Here is a 16,707-nt window from a genome sequence, read left to right as displayed (position 1 = left end):
TCTACTTTTAGTAAAGTTATACCCTCTTTTTATTTATCAATAAAAAGAGGGTATTACTTTACTATAAGTAGTATTCTTGCATTTATATTTTTCGAAAATATTCAACCGTTTATTTGGGCCAAATTTTCCTTATCAATGTAAATAAGCAATATATGCTGTATAACAACATAATCTTGATAACCAGTAAAAGTGATCCTACGTTAATTAGGTAATTAAATAAAATGATAATTTTATCGCGTTTCAAATTTTTCAGTTAGAATGTTATAATTTCCTTTTACTATTTTTCGTTTATGTTTGTATTTTATTGATAAGATGGCTGAATCTGCAAGAGTACTATCTATTCAAAGCCACATCGTGCATGGGTATGTGGGAAATAAATGTGCAACATTTTCTTTACAGGTGAGATTGCGTTTCATTAAAATCAACAGTTAATTATATATAAAAGTTTCAAATATTTTAACGCAAGAAGGAGCAGAAAATAGCAGCATACCGAGTGTTTTTTTTTTGTTTCTTTGGTAGGTGTTGGGCTTTGAAGTTGATCCAATTAATACAGTACATTATTCGAATCACACAGGACGCAGTATAGTAAAGGGTCAAATTTTAACAGAAAATGAATTAAGTGAGATTGCAAAAGGTTTATCTTTAAATAAATTGGATAACTGTTACACCCATTTACTCACAGGATATGTCCCCACTTCGACCCTTTTATTACGAATAGTGGATTTAATTAAACATCTGAAATCTATCAACCCAAATCTTATATACGGTAAGTACAACAATTGAAACAATTAAATAAAAAAAGACGAAAAGAATTTTACTACACAAATAATGTAATATAAGAAAAAAGTACTGGAGATACTTTTACAAATTTGAAATGTTGTTATTTAGTCTGTGATCCGGTGATGGGGGATGATCAGAAACTTTATGTTCCTGAAGCATTAGTGCCAATTTATAAAAACTTTGTGGTTCCTCTAGCTGATATTGTTATCCCTAATCAGTACGAAACGGAACTATTAACTGACAAAAAGATATCTTCTTTAAGTGATGTTCAAGAGTGTATAAACGTTTTACATGAAAAAGGCCCGAAAGTTGTTATCTTATCGTCATTTCAATTAGGAAACAACAATAGTTTATTATCGATTGCCAGTTTAAAGCATGGTAATATTTTCCTTACAACTATGCAAGAAAATTTTTGTATGTGGATGATGTGTCTTTTAATCTTACTAGGAGATTTAAGAGAAGAACTTGTTATTGAAATTCCTCGAATATCGGGATCTTATACAGGCACGGGAGACCTTTTTGCCGCTTTATTTTTGGCGTGGATGTATAAGACCAATAACTGCCTTAAAGAGTCATTAGAAAAGACTATTGCAACGTTACAGGCTATTTTAAAACGAACCTTCAATAACACTCAAGGTATAAATTAATGCATCTAATTATTTTATTACTTTATATCCTTTTTTATAATTCTGCGGGGTATTTAACATAATACCCTAATTGGTACCAACTTCATGCCATAAACTGTTTAGATTATTACTATTATGTATTGCTATTGTATGATTAATTAATTATTTGCTTGTAGATAGAGGTGATAATGAAGAACATACAGAACTACAATTAATTCAAAGCAAAGATGATATTGAAAATCCAAAAGTTGAAATACGAGCCCGAAGGAATAGCAAATATAATAAATTGTGATATACACTTGTTATACTGCGTGACAGTTTTCTCGAAACATCCTCATATTTCTATTTAAATTGAATAAAATATAATAGTATAAAAATATATAATCCATCTTTCGCCTAATGGTTTTTTTAACTTTTCGAATTTTAAAAAATTATAAACTACCTACATTACAAATTTAATTTACAGTATAATAATAGTGAACTAATGTGTCTTTTGGTCTTCAACTTTTATTTTAATTAATTTATTTTAATTAATCACTGGTTCGGTTAGGTCACGTTACATGGGTTAGATTAAGTTATTCACAATTAGTTAGATTTGGACCACTTGCACTGACAAAACTGACCGTTTCGAATTAAATACTGACCATTTAAATTGAAATACCGTTCATATTTAAATGCTGATTATCAAAAGATACCAAAAGGGATTAAAATACAAGCCAGTAAAAAAAACCTTTTTTTATTAAAAACCCGATGGCTGTACTGTAGCCACACCCGTAGATTGTTTTGTATTTTGCAGCAGTCTTTTGCTTTGTAGGTTAAATTTTGTTTGCCGTTGTGTTGCATTTACATGTGCTAATAGTTTAAAGGTGTTTAACAATAAATAAACACAAAAGTCATAAAAATTAAACAAAAATTAACTTACATTTTAAATAATAAACTCGTACGCTTATTTTTTAGCAGTTTCCCGTGGTTTTAAGTAGAAGTTTTAAGGTACATATGGTTTAAATTATTTCATCATCTTTTGGTATACACTTGTTTTATATTATCTTAATAATTTTATATTGTGGGGTCTTCAGGATGAATACCCATATGACTGCTAAAGAAATACGCAATGCCTACATTGACTTTTTTAAAGAAAGAGGTCATACATATGTTCATTCTTCTTCAACAATTCCTTTGGATGACCCCACCTTATTATTCACAAATGCAGGTATTTATAACTTTGATATTACTAAATTGTGTTAGTATTTCATCTTGATCTCTTGTTTATACTTTGTTAATTGTAGGGATGAATCAATTTAAACCAATTTTTTTGGGAACTGCTGATCCCAATAGTGATTTATATAAACTAGTACGTGCTGTTAATAGTCAAAAATGCATAAGAGCAGGTGGTAAACATAATGATTTGGATGATGTAGGGAAGGATGTCTATCATCACACATTTTTTGAAATGATGGGGAATTGGTCATTTGGGGATTATTTTAAAAAAGAGATATGCAACTGGGCCTGGGAATTATTAACCGAGACATTAAAATTGGACCCTGCACGTCTTTATGTCACCTATTTTGGAGGAGACTCATCACAGGCACTTGAGCCTGATAACGAATGTAAACAGATATGGCTTGACATTGGTAAGAAATGTTTATTACTGTTAATTAATTCTTGTAAACTTATTATTTGTATTATTTAGTACCTCTAAATCTTTTATTATGCTTTTGTAATCTTATTTATTTTATGAATTAACATTAAGATTTATTTAATATTGTATACAACTACAAAATTAACCAATAAACTGGTGCAAGATAGAAAAGCAAAGGCAGTGGTAACAAATAAATGAAAAAATAACACTCACTCTTTTTTTTTTAAATTAATTTAATAAATTGGAGTAAATTAAGGTATCTCATTTTTTTTTCATTTAAATTTCATTATAATATGAGTCCTAATGGCAGTAACTTTCACAAAACAATGTGAAATTTATAGCTATATTTAAAAAATAAAGTACATTATTGTTTATTAAATTGGTATGCATATTAATTTTTTGTCCTTAATTTATATAAAATATAGGTTCGTTTCTATTACTGATTTAGTTTCCTGATTTTCATTAAGGTGTGAAACCCGATCATGTGATACCAGGCAATATGAAAGACAATTTCTGGGAGATGGGCGAAACAGGTCCATGTGGACCTTGTTCCGAATTACACTATGATAGAATTGGGGGTCGCTCAGTACCACAATTAGTTAACCAAGATGATCCGGATGTACTGGAAATATGGAATCTTGTGTTTATTCAGTTCAATCGAGAAAGTGATGGGTCATTGAAACACCTTCCAAAGAAGCATGTCGATTGTGGCTTAGGATTAGAAAGACTCGTGTCTGTACTCCAAAATAAGAGATCTAATTACGACACTGATTTATTTGTACCTATATTCGAGGCTATTCGGAGAAATACTGGAGCTCCTCAATATCAAGGTATGAATAAAAATATTGACATTACATTTCATATTGAAACTTATACATATCGATTTAAAATTTAGGAAGAGTTGGTGAAGATGATGTTGATGGCACTGATATGGCTTATCGAGTTCTTGCTGATCATGCTCGTACTTTAACGATTGCTCTATCAGACGGAGGTACACCGGACAACACCGGTCGGGGCTATGTTTTACGCAGGATTTTAAGAAGAGCCGTACGCTACGGTACAGAAAAATTGAACGCAAAACCAGGAGTCTTTGCTTCTCTGGTTCCTGTAGTTTGCGATATTCTCGGAGACACTTTTCCAGAAATACAGAAAGACCCTCAAAGCGTTATGGACATTATTAATGAAGAAGAAGAACAATTCTTAAAAACTCTGTCAAGGGGTCGTAACTTACTTAATCGCACCATCACAAAAATTGGAGAAAATTCGAAGTGTTTACCTGGAACAGTAGCATGGAGACTGTATGATACTTATGGATTTCCAGTTGATTTAACGTTATTGATGGTAGAAGAAAAAGGTCTGAGCGTTGATATGGATGAATATGAAGAGGCAAAGAAGCAAGCTCAAATTATCTCACAGGTAAGTTTAGAATCACAAACGATTACAAATTACTATTAAATTTCATATAGAACAAAGCTGGTGGAGTAGAAGACACCGTAAATTTAGACGTTTACGCTATTAACGAATTGCAAAGTCAAAAATTACCTCCTACCGATGATCAAGCTAAATACAATTATCATTCCAACGGTGATATCAACAGCGAGTACAAATTTCAATCATGTACTGCAACCGTTGTAGCTTTACGACACTCCAAACAGTTTGTCGACAAAATATCGAGCGGTCAAGAGAGTGGAATTATTCTTGATAAAACGTCGTTTTATGCCGAACAAGGAGGACAAATTTATGATACAGGATTTATAGTTAAAGCAGGGGATGACAGTGTGGAGTTCGCAGTAAAAAATGTTCAGGTACATAATAATTATTTCGACATTACATCAGTTCGATTTTATGGAGCGACTTCGGTTTGGCTAGTAATTTGTCGAAACTGTCTATGGCGTGCTGATAATAACTAATAAGTTCGAAATTTAAATTTACTATGGTGGTTCCGATAAATTACTAGCCAAGAACCTATTGTTCTTGATTAATTCATTCCTCTTATTTTCACATTAAATTAGAAAATTATAAGTAACGTAAATTTGTATAATCTTACATTAAATTAGAAAGGGTAATCATGCCCGTTGATTCTTTCATAAGTCGATAAATAAGTGAATTGAAATAAATACAAATGTAATTGGAAGATTTATTCTTTTAAATGCAAAGCAAAACAGTTATGATTTGACTGTATAAGTTCTGTAATTTAATGTAGGACAAACAAGTGCATATACAATTAAGAAAATTAAAAAAATTACTGAATCTCTTAAACGTAAAATTGTGACTGTTGTAGGTTCGAGGTGGTTATGTGATTCATATAGGAACAGTCGAAGGGGTGCTTTGTAAAGGAGATAAAGTAGAATTATATGTAGACACTTCTAGAAGACGCCTAATAATGAATAATCATACTGGAACACATATTTTAAACTATGCTCTTCGTGCCGTCCTCCAAACCGAAACAGATCAAAAGGGTTCATTGGTTGCCCCTGATCGTCTGAGATTCGACTTTAGTAATAAAGGTGCATTAACTACGGAACAAGTAAAAAATGTTGAATTAAGATCAAAAGAGCTGATTGATAAAAATGGAAGAGTTTATGCAAAAGAAAGCAGTTTGGCAGTGGCTAAAACGATCAATGGTTTAAGAGCTGTTTTTGACGAGACTTATCCCGATCCTGTGCGAGTCGTGAGTATTGGAGTGCCGGTGGAAGACTTGGAAAATGATCCTTTTGGACCAGCGGGTATGCATACTTCGGTGGAATTTTGTGGAGGAACTCACTTGCATTATGCTGGACATGTTGGAGATTTCATCATTGCTAGTGAAGATGCCATAGCAAAGGTAAATTTCTTATACATTTTATTTAATTAGTCCTTTTTAGGGTTTTGTACCAAAAAAAAAAGAATCCTCACAATCCTCGATTGTCATTTTTGAAAATCGTTAACAATGTGCAAATATGTTTTTGTTATAGGGAATTAGAAGAATAGTTGCTTTGACTGGACCTGAAGCCACGAAGGCTTTAAAGAAAACGGAACTTTTAGAAAATTGCCTCAACGAATTAAAATCTGCTATAGACTCGGATAATACGTCTAATGATACAAAAAAATACGTTAAAAAAATCGTTGAATTGACCAACGAAATTTCTCAAGCCGTAATTCCCTACTGGAAAAAAGATGAGCTTAGGAATGTTTTAAAAGGTCTTAAAAAGAATCTTGACGATAAAGAACGTGCTGACAAAGCTGCCATTGCCAATCAAGTTATCGAAGACGCGAAGAAAATTATTACGGAAAATAAAGCTCTCGTTTTAGTGGAAGTATTGAAGGCTTATTCGAACACAAAGGCCTTGGATTCTGCTCTTAAACAAGTGAAAACATTAACTCCGAACACAGCCGCAATGTTCTTTAGTGTTGATAATGATGCTGGTAAGATATTCTGCTTATCAAACGTACCGAAAGAAGCTGTGGACAAAGGTTTAAAGGCAAATGAATGGGTGTCTCAAATCACGCAACTTATTAAAGGAAAAGGCGGTGGGAAGGCAGAATCTGCACAAGCTTCCGGTACCAATCCTGCTGCTCTGAATGAAGCACTTCAATTAGCTAGGAAATTCGCTTTAACGAAATTATCCTAGCAAAATTGAGATATTTAATTATAAATTAAATCGTATTTATTGTTTCATTTTTAATAAAAAAATACTACCAATAACATACTGTCAATTTATTATCAACCTAATGAATAGCAACAGCGACTTCGTCGCTATATTTTTGCTGTTAAAAATATGGCCGAAACGTTGTAACTGTACATTAGGTTGTTAATAAATTGACAACATGCCATTAATAGTATTTTCTATTGAGATTTCTTTGGTATCATTGGCTTCTTTTATATTGTTTCTTTTTTACATTTTTATGACTCTTTAATCAGTGGCAAACATTAATTAGATCAAGAATATTGTAATTTGTTAAAAGGATGAATTTGATGAAAGCCCTAGAATAAAAAAATTCCTAATAAGTATTTTAAGTTTTATTTACATTTTTATCGTACAATATCCTAATTTTTTGTAACAAACCACCGACGTTTTGACCAGTTTTAGCACTCAAAGGAAAAACCTCTAAATCTGTTTTATCTCTTAACTGTTTGAGTTTATCGTTTCTATCCAAAAGGTCAATTTTATTTGCTACAACTAATTGTGAACGTTGTAATAAATTATTACTGTAATGTGATAATTCGTTTTTTAATATATCTAAACTATTCCAAGGTTGATCTAATGACATGTCCAATATAAAAAGTAAGACAGAACATCGTTCTATGTGTCTCAAAAATTGAATACCTAATCCTTTATTTTTATGTGAGTCTTCTATTAATCCCGGTAAGTCTGCAACTATTTTATTCCTAAGCAAAAATGTAAATTAATAAAGATATCAACATACCAGCTATTTGTTCATAATCATTATAAAGAACCATTCCTATATGTGGTTTTAGAGTTGTGAAGGGATAGGGGGCTATTTTGGGTCGAGCTCTAGAAATTGCTTGCAAAAGAGTACTTTTACCCGCATTGGGTAAACCAACCTATGAAATAAATATATTTAAGAAGCTGAAATTTACACTACAACAAAAAAAAACTTACAAGTCCAATATGAGCGATACTGCTGATTTCAATGTGATAATTTATATTTTCACCGATTGCACCATACTCACAAATATCTGGACTTTGTTGAGTTGGACTTGTAAAAAATTTATTGCCTTTTCCGCCCGCTCCTCCACGAGCCGCTAAAAACATTGAACCTTCTTCTTTTAAATCTCCAACAATGCAGCCATTTGCATCTTTTATAACTGTGCCAACAGGAACTTTTATCAAAGTATGATCAGCATTTTTACCATGACAGTCTCTATTGGAACCTTTTTCTCCTTGTTCAGCCTTTACTACTGAATCAACATTCTTAAGGTCTTTAACAGAAGTGCATGCTTGAAGAATCACATGACCACCATTGCCTCCGTCACCTCCATCAGGGCCCGCATATTCGTTAGCCCACTCACTAAGAAAAGAAATACAACCGTCGCCTCCATTACCCCCTATCGTCTTTATATGCATGTGGTCTATAAAATTTTGATTCTATTTTCTATTACAGAATAAATGCCTTCTATAAGTACTAGTACTTACAAAAGATCGCAAAGACTTCGGTTTAATGTTACGAAGTGGTTGAGGCACTTTACAACAATAACGGACACTACTTTTTAAACAAAGGAACGATTTTAAAAGTTTCGTGGAGGTCATTTTTAATTATTTCATCTAATTTATTAGGAATATGAAAAAATAAAACTTAAAAATAATTATACTAAAACTGACTAAAACCATAGATAAGCAAGACATAACCAATTTAATTTTATATGACAACCATAGATAATATCATAGATTGTATTATATTTCTAATCTATAGATAACATCTTGACAAAAATCAAAATTTTGTTATCAGCTGTATTATGGTCGTCATATCAAATAAATTGGCTGTCGTGTCTCGTAGCATTCAAGGGCCAAAAAAGATGTCGACCGACATAATTTTAGTACATAACCTAGGAAAAAGTCCATGAAATGTTCTAATAAATAAACATGAAGATAAAACGCCATAAAAAAGTTCATAAAGACATCTCTTTTTATGTGAATTACTTTCATTTTCGGCCCCCTTATCAAATAATAGTTGATGGAACATTTTGTTTTGCGGCACTAAATGTAGAACTACCTACAAGCAACATATGTACAATTTTTAATTATTATCTTTGTAGAATAAGATTAACATTAAAGATAATATTCCCAAGTACCTTCAAGACAACGTTAAATTTCTAACAACGCAATGTGTTATAATAGAAAGTGAATTGCTTGGAAAGAAGGTGTTTGGTGCATTGCTTGTATTAAAACAATTTGCTCTACACAAATGTGGCCATGAAGGCAAGCCTGTGTCAGCTGTAGAATGCTTACTATCAATGGTAGGCCAGGATAACTCCAACCATTACATTTTTGCAACTCAAGATAGAGATTTACAAAAAAAATTACGTCAAACTCCTGGTGTACCTTTACTTTTTTTGCATCAAAAGACACCAGTTTTAGAACATCCTTCTCAAGCTTCCATACAAAAAGCAAATGAAATCAAACAACAAAGATTTTCTTTATCAAAAGAAGAAATCGATAAATTAGAAAAGATTAAGGAATCACATGGCATTGATACCATAATGGAAATTCCAAGGAAGAGAAAAAGGAAAGGACCTAATCCACTGTCTTGTAAAAAGAAAAAGACAAATACTAAAAGTTGTAGTACAGGAGAAGATAAAGATGGAAATAATAAAAAGAAACACAAGAAAAAGGTTCGTGTATCTAAACATATTAAAGAATTATTAAAAGAACAAAGTACAATAAATTGAGTTAATAATTTCTTTTTTTAATATTTCAATGCAAACATAAATACAGGATATAGATTTTGTGGAAAATTGTTTTGTTTACTGATTAGTACAGACTGTAAATTCGATTTTTGAAATATATTTTTCAAAAGACACAATGATCTCGTTATTGAAAAGTCTTTTTCATCAATTTCAAACTCTCCTGCAGGTAAAGTGTTTTCTTTCAAAATAATTAATCCGTTTTTTGTAAGACCTTTTCTGAAATAACAATATAGTAAAAATTGATCTATTGAATAACTGATTACTACCAACCCACAATCATTTAAAAATCTAATAAAGTCTGAATCCGTAAGATGACCTGAGACCCATTGTATCCAAATGACATCATAATAATTTTCTGCAGGTACGAAGTTTTGTAATCCAGTACATATTATTTTATCAATTTTACAAGATAAATATGGATTTAAATTATTTTTAAAAGTGTCAATGAAGGAACAGTTTTGTTCAATCAAATCAATTTTTTCAAAAAATCTGCTTAGCAGATGTTCAGTAATTCTTCCTATCCCAGCACCACAGTCTAAAGAATGCTTTTTATTTGGAGAATTTTGCATATGAAACAGTCTTTCAAGAAATTTTTTAGATTCATATATATCAACTTCAGACAAGAACCCATAGCCCCCTAAAACTCCGTCAACTGTAGCTGGTATTTTAGACCAATATTTCTTAGCATTAAGATACCATTCATCATTAATTGGTTCACATTCAATAATTGTATTATATAAGGAAAGTATATTAGCTTTATTAAATGGTGGAGTTGTCATACCTTAGTTTTTAATCATCGTAAATCAAATGTCAATAAAGTCACCAAGTCATAATTTAATCGAGATTGAATTTTATTTCGTCATCATTAATATGATAAAATTAAAGTAACTTAAAGAAAAAAGAAACATATAGGTCTTTTAAGTTTGATTAACTTTTATTTATTTTTGCTTGAATTAATTTTATTATTGATAATTCTATAAATAATGGTTGAATGATTCTCTAATGGAAGAAGTTGTCTTCTTAGTTTAAAATAGTCCTCTTTATTCATTGAAAAATTAATTATATCTTCAACATTACTATTTCTTCCTTCTGTTTTATGTTCAAGTTCCCGTCCTGTTATATTTCCCAACAAAACGGTTTCAAGTAATTCCATTTCTAATTCCAAACATTTACCAAGTTTTTGCAATAATATTTTATGAACAGGTTTACTCAGCAAAAGTTTAAGGCCATCACCAAATTGTTTAAAAAGCTCGAAGTCAATTGTCTTTGGAATAACGGTCAAGAATGGAATGTTTAGAAAAAGGAAATGTATAAGAATTTCCACGCTCGTCTGCACCCTTAAAATAAATAATTTATTTTTTTAAAAATTTACATATGGGATGTTGTTAGGTTTTTGCCATGCTTGCTATATATATGAAATAAAAGCGTTTGACCTACATATTTAAATATCTTTCTGGTATTTCAAATATTGTTTAAATACTGATGACCAAAAATATTTGACACATTTCTAAAGTATTTATACATATTTGTAGCCAAACACTTTTTTGTACTTTGTATTGTTATTACCCATAAAATACATGAATTAGATAAACTCCTTCCTCAATTATCTCATGGATTTTAACAATTGGTCCAAGTGATGAGTTACAGATATTCCTAGGTATGTATAAGTTATCAGAACATGTAACTTTTCTCATACATCCAAGTAATATTTCTTTTAAATTTCTGTTTGTATTTGTCTCTTCAATGTACAGAATAAGTTCTACTTTAGGATTTAAACTTAAGAAAGACAGAACAGACTCTTTCTTATACTCTAGTATATCATTCTCTGAAATAAGTATATCTGCATTATATAAATCACCTACAGTTATTTGGAAACTAGGGAGAGCTATCTGAATTTCATTGTCATTTGTTTTCATTACTACTATGCCCTCAAAATTATAATTTTGCTTTGAAGAAAAGTCAGGAATATTAATTACAGCAGTAATTTCACTAAAATTTGTAGTGGATTCAATCCACTCAGAACTTAAACTAGTCCCATTTTTACTTGTACCACTCTTAAGTACTTTTATAACATTTTCAATTTCTTTGGATATTAATTTTGATTCTGGGATGCTTGGTACATAATAGGTAAACGTTTTAACAGTATAATTTATAGGTTTTTCTTCATCCCATTGTATAATTACTTTTATATCTTCAGTAACTCTGAAAAACAAGAGTAGCTAGGTACATTAAGAATGTTCAAATAATAGCACTGCAGTGGATACGTGAATTCCCGTTCATAATAAATTGTGATGGAATAAAGACTTACTCAAGAGTTTGTTTGCTACTGAAGCCTACAACAATATAGTTTCCTATAATTTTTTTCCATTTTTCTTTAAACTTATAGGTCGTGCTTTTATCGAAATGCGTTTGGTTTACATACTTATCTAACATTTTTTTCTTTTTTTGTAGTTGGTTTGAGAGTTCGTTATTACGGGCTCTTATTTCTTCTAATTTGAAGTTAATAAATGCCTTTATAGGATCGTTATTTAAATCTAAAGTGTCAACATCAATATCCATTATAATGATATTTATTTTAAATGATGAAACTCATATGAAACTGGAGGACATAATATTTTTCGATTTTATCATTTTAAAAACAAAACAAAATTCATATCATAATAGGCATACACAAGATAATAGGTTAAATCCGAACCATAGACTGTATAATTTTATATTGTGGTTATAGTATACTTGCAGTAATTAATTATAAAATTAATGTTACACGCATTTATATTGTAATTGTATATAGAAAAACGACATACTTTTTGAAACATTAAGCAATATCTTTTCTTTGGCAATATAACAGAATATTCAGTCCACTTTCTGAACGGAAAGTAATCTATCAATGTAGGCAATGTACGATCTCAGTGTTTTATCTTTATTATATGCTCTTTGTGTATCTATTATCTATGGTTATATCCGAGTGTATCTATTGGCAAATAGACGTTTATTTAATTATTTAAAAATTAAAACAACCGTAAAAGGCGTAAAACTTACAACTACTTAGCTCTTTTAATATTTTGTGATTATTGATGAATTTGAGAATGTACAAATTACAGAAAAAATTACTACAATTAGAAAACGATTTTGACAATTTGAATGCTGAAAATGAAAGAAAACATTTACTAGAAAATCTCAGAGAGCTTCGACAAATAAAACGTAATGTTTTCGTAGGTTAATTTAGTTATTAATTATTAATTGCTATTTTTTAGGAACAATAACGGATTGTGTTTCAGAAATCTCGTCTTCCGAAAAAGTTAACCTTATATCAAAATTGGCTGAATCTAATATCACAGCAGATCAAGGAATGCCGTATATTGCTCTTAATAAACAATGTGCTTGTAAACTACAAAATTTAAAGTCATTAATTTTTGCAGAGTTTAATAAAACAGACTCTTGTAAGAAACAGGAATATATAGATGTAAGGGGAAGGATTTTGTTATTTTATTTAATCAGCAGTTAAGCAGCAGTTACTTGGGGATATTAATTTTATAACAAAACTATTATAGATGCTGCTTGATAAACATCAAAATGAGTACTTAATGGACTTTTTAAGAGACCTTGAAGAAAGTAAATTTTTTTTAAATAATTTTGCAAGCAATTTGTCTTTGTTTCTAGAAGTAGCAAAAGATAATCTTAATGTTGATGGTAAGAAAAATTATACCTATATTAAAATTGCTGTGATGAACTGATCAAGATTAATTTTTACAGATGTAAATAATCCCAATAATACAATACTCAGCAGCTGCTCGTCTATAACTGTGGATTTTGAAAATTGTAAAAATAATCCAAATATTGCTGCATCTTCCCCAGTTAATTCTGATTCGACATAATATGTTTTCTTANATTAGCGTTGTTTGTACTAAACTTTTCATTTTTTATATTTATGCTATTGTCGTTACACTATACTTCGAACAGCACATGCTGAAAATATAGAAAGAAATTATATATCTCAAAAGTTTCCTAGGGGACATTTTTTTGCTTTGGGGTTATTAAAAGCAGCAAGCCAATTTTAAACGTTTGAAAACAAATTTTACCTTTTATAACTTGGTCTAAGTAGGGTAAGCCGTTCCGTGTAACTTCGTAATCAATCTTTTCATGTTCCTGAAGGGCGGAAATTATTTCAGTTTTGATTCTGTTTTGTATTTCAGGATTTAAAGCTAATTCGTACAGTCCAAAGGATAAAGCAACCGTAAGAGGTTCAAAACCAGCAAAGAAAACCTGGCCAACCTGACCAAACAAAAAATTGTTTTCTAAAAAAGGAAAGTTTTACGGTTATTACGCGTCATTAAGACAAAATTTTGGTCTTATCTTATTAGTAAAGGAAGTGACAACTAAAAACTATTTTTTTTTTTTAAATATTGAATTTTTTAGAGATCGACTAGACTAATGTCTGATTTATAATTTCTTAAATTCTGTACTGTCTAATAAATGAAAAGCATGATGTAGGTATCCATACCAAACAACATCCACATAATGTGTATGTTACTTCTGTTTGTCGAATATTAGCGATTGTTAAAGTTCACTTTACTTAGAAAACAAGGTTTAAAATATACGTGGATGCAAACTGTTTGGAAATTATTAAAAAAACTATATGTATTTTAAGAACATGAACATGATGGAAACTTTGTTATAGGTACTATATTTATTTAAACAACAGGCAGTATATCGTTTGACAAGGTCTCTCGAAGATATTCTATGAAGGTATCTGAGATACTAAATCTACAACGCACCTTTTAATGTTTTAATGTCTTTGTTTGATTGCTTAGGATCGCTTATAATTAAAAGGTTACGGTAGAAATAGACAACACTCCCCTCCTGTATTTCTTAAAAAAAAATTAAATCATATTTTTGATTGATTAGTTAAGCTGCGGGTTGGGTTTGGCTGTTTTATTTTAATTCTTTCAGCCTCCAAAATTAGTGGAAGTAATGGTTTCAGCGCCCCACATATCTAAAACTTCAACGAAATTCGGAGAAGAGCATACCTACTATTCGTGATATTTACCAAATTGCTAATGTCCCGAAATATATTTAAATTTAAAATTTAAACTTATAACCTAACCTGCAACAGGTGCATAGACGCATCATTGAAAAAGATGAAATTGCCATTATATTAAAAAAGAAATTAGTAGGTTATAGTAAGTTTAGGTTGCCTTGATTTGAAATTTATGTAAATGTATTTCAGGGATTTCGAAAAGCGTTGGTTAAAGTTAAAGTTAAAAGATCAGTCATTCCGTGGAGCGCCTACATATCGGTTTTTGATTCCAACATCTAACTTATGAATATAATAAAAACATTGTAACGTTACCTTTACATTCCATGATACTTGACAAAATGTGGTTAATAATAACACCTTTGAAATAATTACTGAAGACACTTGTTATCACCGTAACACACTTAACACAACACTGTTTTAATACACTATGCCGACACTACTGACACGAAAGGACACCGCAGACCGCACAAACAGACTATGCTGTAACTTTGAATCCGAACATTAAACTTAGTCCCTTATCACAAATTATTGGTTTATCAAAATAATGGTGGCCAAGGCTACTCTGACATGCTTTCAGTACTATAACTGAATAAGCATAATTTAGTAGGTATATATACTGACAATGCAAAGGTATTATTGTCAGGTGTAGGCAGCCCAACATACACAGAACCGAAGTCGTGAATTCAATACTACCCAGTCGTACGAAACGACACAAAGCGCAATAAGAAAAGCGAAGAAGATAAAGTGTGTGTGATATATTACTGAAATAGAAATTAATTAATAATAGTAGTGTTAAGTCAGGAGTAAATTATTAAATAAATTAACCAGTAGTGAGAAAGGTGTTTGATTTTGCACTTGTATAATAATTATATTATTCTTGAACATGTATAGATAAAAATAAAATATTTTTAAGATTTAACTATATATGATATAAGTAAATTTAATACAGTAAAAGGGAGTGCTTAAATATGATCTAAGTAAGTAGAATTTTACTTATTTTAAATCCCTAATCGCATGTCCTTTTATAAAAAAAGTAAAATATTGTTGGTAAAAATAAGAAAAAATTAAACATACTTGAATGCCCACAAAACGTTTATAACAACTTCGTTTATAGGAAAAGCGACAATTCGCATACCTATAAAAACGAAAAATTGTGACTTTTTATAAAATTTTAAATTCCGATATAACGACAGCTGGGTCATATAATGCAAACAAATTAAAATGAAGTCGTAGGATTTATTATTTTATAAATAATTGTCGAATATGTTTGTGCATAACAACCGTGTACATATGCATATAAAACAAATACGTAATTGCTTATAGCGTCTGTCGGTTATAGCGAATGAATTTCGACAGTCCTTCAGTTACTTTACACAATAATTCTGGACTACAAAAACTACTACTTTGAAGTTATCTTTTCGGTAGGTCGGTAAGTACCCTAACGAAAATCAGTTGTTCCCCATTTTGTCACTGTTTTGACCTTCATTGACGTAGGTACCCTAAAATCTGCATACCGAAAAAAATTGGAGCAAATCTGTCTTAACGCCCGGTTTTTAAAATGCTAATTTAATATTAAACGAATAACGTAAGTGAAGTAATTCTTCTTATTTGTTTAGTGTTTGCAATTGTTATTTAACTGCAAAATACAGTCATGCTATGAATATTAAAGTTTAAAAATGTATTGCTGACTTTTTGAACTTCAAATATAAGTTTTTATTAGGTACCAGTGTTAAAGATTTTGGTGAATATTCAATTTTTAGCGGGGTATTTATGCAAGTCTTTATCTCAAATTCGGAGAGAATTTCTACGAGAGCAAGTTTTAGGACAATAATTGAATATCGTTTTCCTGAAAGAAAAATATATTAATTATTATTTAATATGAAAATCCTTTGTGTAGATTAAAGTATAATGTTTCACTTTTGAGCAAGGAATTTTTTACATACCTCGTAAATTCGTACGTGGTTTTGTCTTTTTAATTTATAGTCGATTATTTGAAGGGAGTGCGATTGATACATACAGAGTGTAATAAAAATAAGTACCAGGTTTGCAAGGTATAGAGTAAATGTTTATAGTACTTAGTGCTGCCTGTAATGTACTTATTTAATTTATTTTGTCTAAAAATTATGTATATATACTTAGATTTGCAGATCATATAGCAGTATTAGCATCTAGCAAGGAGGACCTAGAGATAGCTTTAAATAAAATGGAAGCGGTA

The 16,707-nt window shown here is 30.5% G+C and overlaps 6 protein-coding genes across 14 annotated transcripts in view; 4 read left to right on the top strand and 2 right to left on the bottom strand.

Moving 5' to 3' along the window:
- The window catches only part of LOC108735022 (pyridoxal kinase-like), a 5,602-nt gene extending 3,812 nt beyond the window's left edge, over positions 1-1,790 (top strand). For 2 of the 5 annotated variants that reach the window (XM_025974795.1, XM_025974794.1), the window contains exons 2-6: positions 313-399; positions 520-766; positions 889-1,158; positions 1,228-1,416; positions 1,583-1,790. In XM_025974795.1, the coding sequence (XP_025830580.1) occupies positions 313-399; positions 520-766; positions 889-1,158; positions 1,228-1,416; positions 1,583-1,698 (909 nt within the window). In that variant the 3' untranslated portion in view covers positions 1,699-1,790. Of the gene's footprint in view, positions 1-116; positions 209-231; positions 400-519; positions 767-888; positions 1,159-1,227; positions 1,417-1,582 lie in introns of those variants that run through there. The other 3 variants (XM_025974796.1, XM_018466809.2, XM_018466808.2) reach the window with 3 other exon arrangements.
- Positions 1,791-2,203: 413 nt separating this feature from the next.
- Positions 2,204-6,880, top strand: LOC108735018 (alanine--tRNA ligase, cytoplasmic). Of its 2 annotated transcripts, XM_025974793.1 has the most exons (8): positions 2,204-2,396; positions 2,483-2,616; positions 2,693-3,037; positions 3,513-3,875; positions 3,941-4,461; positions 4,512-4,850; positions 5,327-5,869; positions 6,000-6,656. In XM_025974793.1, exons 2-8 carry the CDS (start codon positions 2,484-2,486, stop codon positions 6,654-6,656), a joined length of 2,901 nt encoding a protein of 966 aa, XP_025830578.1. In that variant the 5' UTR covers positions 2,204-2,396; position 2,483. The 2 variants fall into 2 exon arrangements, with proteins under 2 accessions (XP_025830578.1, XP_018322304.1); XM_018466802.1 differs by lacking the exon at positions 2,204-2,396 and having other exon boundaries at positions 2,484-2,616; positions 6,000-6,880.
- Positions 6,881-7,030: 150 nt separating this feature from the next.
- Positions 7,031-8,393, bottom strand: LOC108735021 (mitochondrial ribosome-associated GTPase 2). Of its 3 annotated transcripts, none has more exons than XM_018466806.2 (4): positions 8,184-8,393; positions 7,650-8,135; positions 7,453-7,591; positions 7,031-7,205 (listed from the first exon to the last, which is right to left on the bottom strand). In XM_018466806.2, exons 1-4 carry the CDS (start codon positions 8,295-8,297, stop codon positions 7,039-7,041), a joined length of 906 nt encoding a protein of 301 aa, XP_018322308.1. In that variant the 5' UTR covers positions 8,298-8,393; the 3' UTR covers positions 7,031-7,038. The 3 variants fall into 3 exon arrangements, with proteins under 3 accessions (XP_018322308.1, XP_018322306.1, XP_018322307.1); XM_018466804.2 differs by having other exon boundaries at positions 7,031-7,403; positions 8,184-8,392; XM_018466805.2 differs by having other exon boundaries at positions 7,031-7,403; positions 7,650-8,119; positions 8,184-8,275.
- Positions 8,394-8,504: 111 nt separating this feature from the next.
- On the top strand, positions 8,505-9,693 carry LOC108735024 (rRNA-processing protein UTP23 homolog). The gene is made up of 2 exons (XM_018466811.2): positions 8,505-8,750; positions 8,804-9,693. The coding sequence occupies exons 1-2, from the start codon at positions 8,631-8,633 to the stop codon at positions 9,434-9,436; spliced, it is 753 nt and encodes a 250-aa protein (XP_018322313.1). The 5' UTR covers positions 8,505-8,630; the 3' UTR covers positions 9,437-9,693.
- A 676-nt stretch (positions 9,694-10,369) lies between these two features.
- LOC108735020 lies at positions 10,370-12,158 on the bottom strand. The gene is made up of 3 exons (XM_018466803.1): positions 11,763-12,158; positions 11,021-11,656; positions 10,370-10,791 (listed from the first exon to the last, which is right to left on the bottom strand). Exons 1-3 carry the CDS (start codon positions 12,011-12,013, stop codon positions 10,389-10,391), a joined length of 1,290 nt encoding a protein of 429 aa, XP_018322305.1. The 5' UTR covers positions 12,014-12,158; the 3' UTR covers positions 10,370-10,388.
- A 239-nt stretch (positions 12,159-12,397) lies between these two features.
- LOC108735025 lies at positions 12,398-13,335 on the top strand. Of its 2 annotated transcripts, none has more exons than XM_018466813.2 (4): positions 12,398-12,655; positions 12,733-12,917; positions 13,006-13,144; positions 13,208-13,335. In XM_018466813.2, exons 1-4 carry the CDS (start codon positions 12,529-12,531, stop codon positions 13,327-13,329), a joined length of 573 nt encoding a protein of 190 aa, XP_018322315.1. In that variant the 5' UTR covers positions 12,398-12,528; the 3' UTR covers positions 13,330-13,335. The 2 variants fall into 2 exon arrangements, with proteins under 2 accessions (XP_018322315.1, XP_018322314.1); XM_018466812.2 differs by having other exon boundaries at positions 12,407-12,655; positions 12,709-12,917.
- Positions 13,336-16,707: the final 3,372 nt, after the last annotated feature.

The sequence above is a fragment of the Agrilus planipennis genome, unplaced genomic scaffold (genome assembly GCF_000699045.2).
Source record: "Agrilus planipennis isolate EAB-ADULT unplaced genomic scaffold, Apla_2.0 scaffold124, whole genome shotgun sequence".
Taxonomy (NCBI): domain Eukaryota; kingdom Metazoa; phylum Arthropoda; class Insecta; order Coleoptera; family Buprestidae; genus Agrilus; species Agrilus planipennis.
Note: the sequence above shows the minus strand (reverse complement) of the source record. Positions and strands in the feature narration are given on the sequence as shown.

Coding starts and splice junctions, on each gene's coding strand:
- LOC108735020 (XM_018466803.1), bottom strand. CDS start 12,013: ATGGATATTGATGTTGACACTTTAGATTTAAATAACGATCCTATAAAG. Junction 11,657..11,762: donor AGTAGCAAACAAACTCTTGA/GTAAGTCTTTAT, acceptor CTTGTTTTTCAG/AGTTACTGAAGATATAAAAG. Junction 10,792..11,020: donor CTAATTCATGTATTTTATGG/GTAATAACAATA, acceptor ATTTATTTTAAG/GGTGCAGACGAGCGTGGAAA.
- LOC108735021 (XM_018466804.2), bottom strand. CDS start 8,297: ATGACCTCCACGAAACTTTTAAAATCGTTCCTTTGTTTAAAAAGTAGT. Junction 8,136..8,183: donor CGAAGTCTTTGCGATCTTTT/GTAAGTACTAGT, acceptor AATAGAAAATAG/AATCAAAATTTTATAGACCA. Junction 7,592..7,649: donor GTATCGCTCATATTGGACTT/GTAAGTTTTTTT, acceptor TTTATTTCATAG/GTTGGTTTACCCAATGCGGG.
- LOC108735018 (XM_018466802.1), top strand. CDS start 2,484: ATGAATACCCATATGACTGCTAAAGAAATACGCAATGCCTACATTGAC. Junction 3,876..3,940: donor TGGAGCTCCTCAATATCAAG/GTATGAATAAAA, acceptor TTTAAAATTTAG/GAAGAGTTGGTGAAGATGAT. Junction 5,870..5,999: donor GTGAAGATGCCATAGCAAAG/GTAAATTTCTTA, acceptor TTTTTGTTATAG/GGAATTAGAAGAATAGTTGC.
- LOC108735025 (XM_018466812.2), top strand. CDS start 12,529: ATGAATTTGAGAATGTACAAATTACAGAAAAAATTACTACAATTAGAA. Junction 12,918..13,005: donor AGAAACAGGAATATATAGAT/GTAAGGGGAAGG, acceptor AAACTATTATAG/ATGCTGCTTGATAAACATCA. Junction 13,145..13,207: donor AGATAATCTTAATGTTGATG/GTAAGAAAAATT, acceptor TAATTTTTACAG/ATGTAAATAATCCCAATAAT.
- LOC108735024 (XM_018466811.2), top strand. CDS start 8,631: ATGAAGATAAAACGCCATAAAAAAGTTCATAAAGACATCTCTTTTTAT. Junction 8,751..8,803: donor TTTGTTTTGCGGCACTAAAT/GTAGAACTACCT, acceptor TTATCTTTGTAG/AATAAGATTAACATTAAAGA.